Source organism: Vigna unguiculata, chromosome 8, assembly GCF_037176805.1.
Source record: "Vigna unguiculata cultivar grain cowpea cultivar isolate G323 ecotype 2 chromosome 8, ASM3717680v1, whole genome shotgun sequence".
Lineage (NCBI taxonomy): Eukaryota > Viridiplantae > Streptophyta > Magnoliopsida > Fabales > Fabaceae > Vigna > Vigna unguiculata.
Genome location: NC_140799.1, coordinates 22,925,545 through 22,931,931, shown reverse-complemented (window position 1 = coordinate 22,931,931; position 6,387 = coordinate 22,925,545). Strand labels below are relative to the sequence as shown.

At 51.8% G+C, this 6,387-nt stretch overlaps 1 protein-coding gene across 1 annotated transcript; it reads right to left on the bottom strand.

Moving 5' to 3' along the window:
* Window positions 1-1,703: 1,703 nt before the first annotated feature.
* On the bottom strand, window positions 1,704-5,035 carry LOC146884253 (uncharacterized). The gene is made up of 2 exons (XM_085665918.1): window positions 4,792-5,035; window positions 1,704-4,588 (listed from the first exon to the last, which is right to left on the bottom strand). Exons 1-2 carry the CDS (start codon window positions 5,033-5,035, stop codon window positions 1,704-1,706), a joined length of 3,129 nt encoding a protein of 1,042 aa, XP_085522044.1.
* Between the last annotated feature and the right edge of the window lie 1,352 nt (window positions 5,036-6,387).

Genomic DNA, 6,387 nt, shown 5'->3' with positions numbered 1-6,387 from the left:
CGTGGTTTGAGCTTGGAGTTGTATCTTCTAGCGGCTCTTAATTTGGTCGCAAGGTCATGGATGCGTGCCTTTTCTCGTGCTTCGTATAGAAGGTCGAGATGGGTGTTCATACAATCGTCATTGGTCTGGTCGTTATGGTGTTGCTGGCGCAGGGATGGTTGTCCGATTTCCACGGGAATCATGGCGTCGTTGCCGTAGACAAGGGTGTATGGTGCCTCGTGGGTGGAGGATTGGGGCGTGCATCTATATGCCCAAAGTACTTCGAGGAGTTCGTCTGGCCATTTGCCCTTTGCCCCGTCAAGCCGCTTCTTGAGTTGGCTGAGGATGACTTTGTTTGCGGCTTCTGCTTGGCCGTTTGTTTGGGGGTGCTCGACGGAACTGGTGACGTGTGTGATTTTCAAGTTGCGGTAGAATTCGGTGAGGCCTTTGTCTATGAATTGGCGGCCGTTATCAGTTATGATGGTGTGAGGGATACCATAACGGCAGATGATGCTCTTCCAGACGAAACGCTGCACCTGATTGGCAGTTATGGTGGCAAGGGGTTCTGCCTCGATCCACTTGGAGAAGTAATCAACGGCAACAAGCAGGAATTTGACCTGTCCTTTCCCTAGTGCAAAAGGCCCGATTATGTCCATTCCCCATTTGGAGAATGGCCATGGTGAGGATACGTGGTGGAGTTCTTCCTGGGGTACGTGCGTGACGGGGCCGTGCTTTTGACATTAAGCGCATTTTCTAACATAAGTGGTGCAGTCTCCCTCTATTGTCGGCCAATAGTAGCCGGCTCACAATATTCTGGCGGCCATGGTCTTGGGACCCGAGTAATAGCCGCAAATGCCTTGATGTATTTCTTGCATGACGTATTCGGCTTGATCGCGGGTAATGCACTTGAGCAATGGTCTGCTGAAGCCGCGTCTAAATAGTTCATCGTCGACTAAAATATAGCGCGCTGCTTTTCGGGTCCATCCCTTGTCTGCGTTTGCCGGGGTGGTTCCGTCTTCGAGGTATGTGACAAAAGGTTCCATCCAGGTGCCGGAGGTGGTAATGTTGAGGCATTGATTGGTTTGCTTGATGGATGGAATGCTTAGGGTGTGTTGCAAAAGCGACTTGTATCGCCCCTTCTTCTTGGTGCTGGCAAGCTTTGAGAGAATGTCGGCTTTGGTGTTGTTACTTCTGGGGACGTGTTCGATCTTGAAAGCCTCGAAGTGTTCGATTAGGGCGGTCACCGCGTGGTAGTATTGTGAGAGTAAGGCGTCTTTGACTTGATACTCGCCATTGAGGTGTCCTACTGTGAGCTTGGAGTCTGTTTTGCAAAGTAGCTTCTTTGCGCCAACGTCGCGTGCTAGGTTGAGGCCGGCTATTATGGCTTCATATTCTGCTTGATTGTTGGACGTTTTGAAATTGAAGCGGAGGGATTGCTCGACAAGGACGTCGCCGGGACCTTCTAGCACTATTCCTGCCCCGGCACCTTGGGGGTTTGAGGAGCCATCTACATGCATCGTCCACCAAGTGTCTTGGGTGGGTGGGTGGTTCTGGAGGTCGTTGGTGAAGTCTGCCAAGCATTGTGCTTTGATGGGGCCGTGTGGCTCGTAGAGGATGTTGAATTCGGACAATTCGATAGCCCGCGAAGATAGCCGCCCTGCCAAATCTGGTTTTTGGAGGATCTTGTGCACAGGGTGATCCGTTCTGACGATGACGGTGTGGGACTAAAAATATGGGCGCAGTCGTCGTGCTGCAGTTATCAATGCGAGGGCTATTTTTTCAATCATCTGGTAGCGCGTTTCCGGGTCTTGGAGGATTCGGCTGGTGAAATATATGGGTTGTTGGGTGTTGGCTTTCTCTTGGACGAGAGCGGAGCTGAGTGCGCCCGCAGATGCTGCTATGTATATGATGAGGGGAAGGCTGAGGTCTGGTTTAGTGAGGATTGGGGGGGTGGTTAGCAGCTGTTTCAAGGTGTTGAAGTTTTGTTCGCAGGTTTCGTCCCAAACGAACCTGGCTGATTTCTTTAGGAGCTTGATCATTGGTTTGGTTTTGTCAGCCAGCTTGGGGAGAAAACGTGAGATAGCGGTTAACCTGCCCACTAAGCGTTGCACTTCTTTGACGTTCGTGGGACTTCTCATGTCGATTATTGCTTGGCATTTTTCGGGGTTGGCCTCGATTCCGCGTTGCGTGAGCATGAAACCGAGGAACTTGCCGCTGTCGACCCCAAAGGTACATTTCTCGGGGTTGAGTCTGATGTTGTATGCTCGCAAAGCGTTGAAGGCTTCTGCCAAATCTGCTGAGTGCTGCTTGGGGTTGGGGGATTTTACGATGATATCATCTACGTAAACTTCCACTGTTCGGCCGAGGAGTGGGTGAAAAACTCTATCCATGAGGCGCTGGTACGTTGCGCCTGCGTTCTTCAGGCCAAAGGGCATGACCTTATAGAAAAGGTTGGCCGCCTCGGTGATGAAAGCGGTTTTGAGCTTGTCCTCATCGGCCATCGGTATCTGGTTGTAGCCGGAATAGGCATCCAGGAAGCTAAGTACCGCGTGCCCCGCAGCCCCATCGACTAATCTGTCGATGCTAGGAAGCGGGTATGCATCTCTGGGGCATGCTTTGTTTAAGTCAGTGTAGTCGACGCACATGCGCCACTTGCCAGTGGGTTTCTTCACCAGCACTACGTTTGCTAGCCATGTTGTGTACTGGGCTTCACCGACGAATTCGGCCTGCTTGAGTTTATTGGCTTCCTCGATTGCCGCTTGTCTTCTGCTTTCTCCGAGTTTCCTCTTCTTCTGTGAAACGGGTTTGGCGTTGGGGAAGACGGACAACCTGTGGGAGGCTACCCTGGGATGTACACCAGGGAGATCTGCAGCGGACCATGCGAAGAGATCGGCGCTCTGTGTAAGGACGTGTTCGATGTGGTGCTCTTCGCCTTTGGGAAGGGTGGTGCCAATCTGGAGGAATCGATTTGGCTGCGGGAGGGGGAAGTGTCTTATGTCCCCAACGGGCTCGACCCTGGCTTCAGAGTTTACCCTTGGGTCGAGGTCGTCGCCTGCTAAGGTTGCTTTGTTCTGGGATTGCTTGATGTTGTGGGTTGTCAAGGGTGGGTGGGGAAGTTTTAGGCTTGCTATATAGCATTCCCTGGCGGCGCGCTGATCACCGTGTACCGTGATTATGTCACCTTGCGAGGATGGGAATTTCATGGCGAGGTGTGGGGTGGATACGATGGCCCCCAAGGCGTTGATGGATGGTCTTCCCAAAAGCATGTTGTAAGATGTGTGTGCTTCCACAACTAGGTAGCGAATGGGTATGGTTTTCGTTTGTCTTCCTTCTCCGAATGTAGTATGGAGGTCGATATACCCCTTGGTTGGGACCCTTTCGCCTGAGAAACCGTATATTGGTTCATTATGGGGAGTGAGGTCCGCTAAGGGTATCTGCAGCTTGTTGAAGGTTTTCCAGTATAAGATATCCACGGAGCTTCCTTGGTCGACGAGCACTTTCTTGACCGCGAAGTTTTCTACTTCTATAGTTATGACCATGTGGTCGTCTTGGTTGGGGTCGGTGCCTTGAAAGTCCGAATCTGAGAAGGTGATGGGTGGCATCCTTCTTATCGTTCTGCCAGACACAGCGTGTACTGATTGGACTGCTCTTAGGTGCCTTTTCCTGGACGAGGATGACCTCCCTCCTCCGGCAAACCCACCAGATATGGTGTTGATTGTTCCGCGTAAGGGTGGTCTCTCGTCGGTTCGCCTGGGTTGCTGTTGGGCTGGTGCGCGCTGCTCCGCGTGCTGGGTTCTTGCGGGTTCTCTTCTTGGCTCTCTATGCTCAGTTCGCCGGTTTGTTCGTCGCTCGACTCGCCTATTGTCATTCCTCTCATACCGAGGTCTATGAGAGCTTTCCCCGGCTTCTCTTATGTAATGTTTGAGATGTCCGGCTCGCACGAGTTCTTCTATCTTGTCTCGCAGGGTATCGCATTCATCAGTCGTGTGGCCGTTGTTGCGATGGTAATGGCAGTACTTGCTCAGGTCCGCATTAGGTGGGTTTTGGTACTTTCTGGGCGGGGGGATGAGTTCGGCTTGCAGCACTTCATCGAGTATGCGAGATTTGGGCGCGTTCAGGGGAGCGTAGTTGGAGAACTTAGCGGGTCTTCGCTCCATCGGGCGGTTCTGTTCACGTTGGGGGGGCTCTTTATTAGGTTTCCTGATGTTGGTGTGTGCCAAAGGGGTTTGAGCGTTATTCTGGTATCGCCTCATGTCCTCTACTTTGATGAACATGGCTGCTCTCTTCCTGAGCTCCTGCATGCTTATGGGGGGGCGCATCGCTAACTCATCAGCGAAGGGTCCGGGACGGAGGGAGGTCATCATGTACATCAGTATGAGATTGGGGGTGAGGTCCTTGATTTTCATGGCTATGGCGCCGAATCTGTCGATGAAAACTCGGAGAGGTTCCCCCTCCTCTTGTTTGAGATTGAGGAGGGCAATTGTGGTGAGGTCGTGGCGACGACTTGTGTCGAACTGGGTGGTGAAGGTGGTGGTAAGTGTGGTGAAGGAGTCAATGGTGTAGGGAGGAAGGCTCATGAACCATTCTAAAGCTGATCCCCTGAGGGCTACTGAAAACGATTTACACAGGACGGCATCGTCCGTTGAATATAAACCCACTTGGTTGGTGTAGATAGATACAAACTCGTCTGGGTCCGTTGTGCCATCGTACGTCACGGTGGGTGCTTTCCATTTATGGGGTAGGGGGTTTCCGTGATCCCATCTATGAAGGGGTGTCGGCGGTTCCTCTTCGACGCGAAGGAGCTGTAGTTACCTCCTGTCGTTGGCCCGGTGGGTCTGTACTCGCTTTCGTCTTCAGTTGGATGGATGTCAACTCTTGAGTGGGGAGGGGCAGTGACCCTTGAGTTTGGGGGGATATCCGCCCTTGACCGAGGTTGGTAGGGTTCCCCAGCCGCTTGGTCTGCTTCTATCTTCTGTCTGAGGCGAGAATTTTCCTCTCTCAATGCCTCCATTTCATCTGCGTTTCTTTTCTTGTACTCCGTGAATTCTTGTTGCATCCTGGCTTGGGCCTTTAGAATGCGGGAAATCTCCGATGCTGGTCCGGGGTCCCCAACTTCAACAGTTGGGACCACGGGGGGACGTCCGCTGTCCTGCTTCTTGTGGACACCATCTTGTCTTCCTGGATTGTTGTCTTGGATCTGTGAAGTACTCTTCGGCCCCACGGTGGGCGCCAAATGTTCTTACGAGGCCAAAGGTTGTAGTTCACAAATCACTTGGGGGCTTCGGATGGCTGATCTCGGTCCTTCTTCTGTCGCTTCAGGGTGATTCTGGGGCGGAGCAGGTGACCTGCAAAAGACACTCCGATGCCAAAGTCAGCACTGGTGATGTCAGAGTATCTGAATAATTTAATGCGTAATCAATGCATAGAACAGTGTGCTATTTATACTATTTTACCTGTGGGTCCTACCTGGGATGGGCTTTCTGGCCCAATCATCCCCTTTTTGGCTATTCTTGGATCTAGTGTTTCTTGGGGGGGGGGGGGGGAAATTACCAGAGGGTCCTTTGGGGGTTTTCGGTATTCGGTACTCGGCTATGAGGATCTATGGGGGTTGACTGGCAGCGTAGCGGATCTGGGCTATTTGGTGGAGGGATATCTGAAACGTGGGGTATGGTGGTTGCTGAGGACCGTGTTCTGGGGGGGGGTGTTTGGTCAATGCATGCAGGCTGGCATGACTGGTTGGGCAACTGGCTACAAGGCTTGGAGTAAGCGGCATCAGGTTTGGAGTAAGCGGCCATTAGGCTTCACTGGGGGCCGTGTACTAGGGAGGGTGCTTAGTCAATGCCTGCAGGTTGGCATGACTTTGGTTGGGGAGCTGGTCACAAGGCTTGGGGTAAGCGGCCCCAGGTTTGGAGTAAGCGGCCATCAGGCTTCGCTGGGGACCGTGTACTAGGGAGGGTGCTTAGTCAATGCCTGCAGGTTGGCGTGACTTTGGTTGGGGAGCTGGTCACAAGGCTTGGGGTAAGCGGCCCCAGGTTTGGAGTAAGCGGCCATCAGGCTTCGCTGGGGGCCGTGTACTTGGGCTGGGACAGGCATACTCAGAAATTTTATTATATGAATGGCATACTCAAGAATTTTAAATTAACAAATAATTGACATACTTGAACCCAAGTCCTTTCACACAACCAAGTACTCTGAACCACTTGAACTAGTACTATTCCTTATCTTCTCTCTCCACATTTATTAACTTAGGGGTTCCCGCCTTCGCATTAATTAAATAAAAATTTATTTATTTAATTTTCCCGGGTCTTACATCATGCACTAGATCATGTATACCTTGCACAATCAGCAAAATGCTTCTACAGTAGTGATTGCGGTCGTACCCGACCAAATAGAACATATAAATGCAAT

What these genes read in the sequence shown, in the direction of transcription:
- LOC146884253 (XM_085665918.1), bottom strand. Translation starts at nt 5,035, where the DNA reads ATGCAACAAGAATTCACGGAGTACAAGAAAAGAAACGCAGATGAAATG. An exon ending in CACCGGGCCAACGACAGGAG is followed by an intron (nt 4,589 to 4,791) that starts GTAACTACAGCT and finishes AATCGTTTTCAG; the next exon opens with TAGCCCTCAGGGGATCAGCT.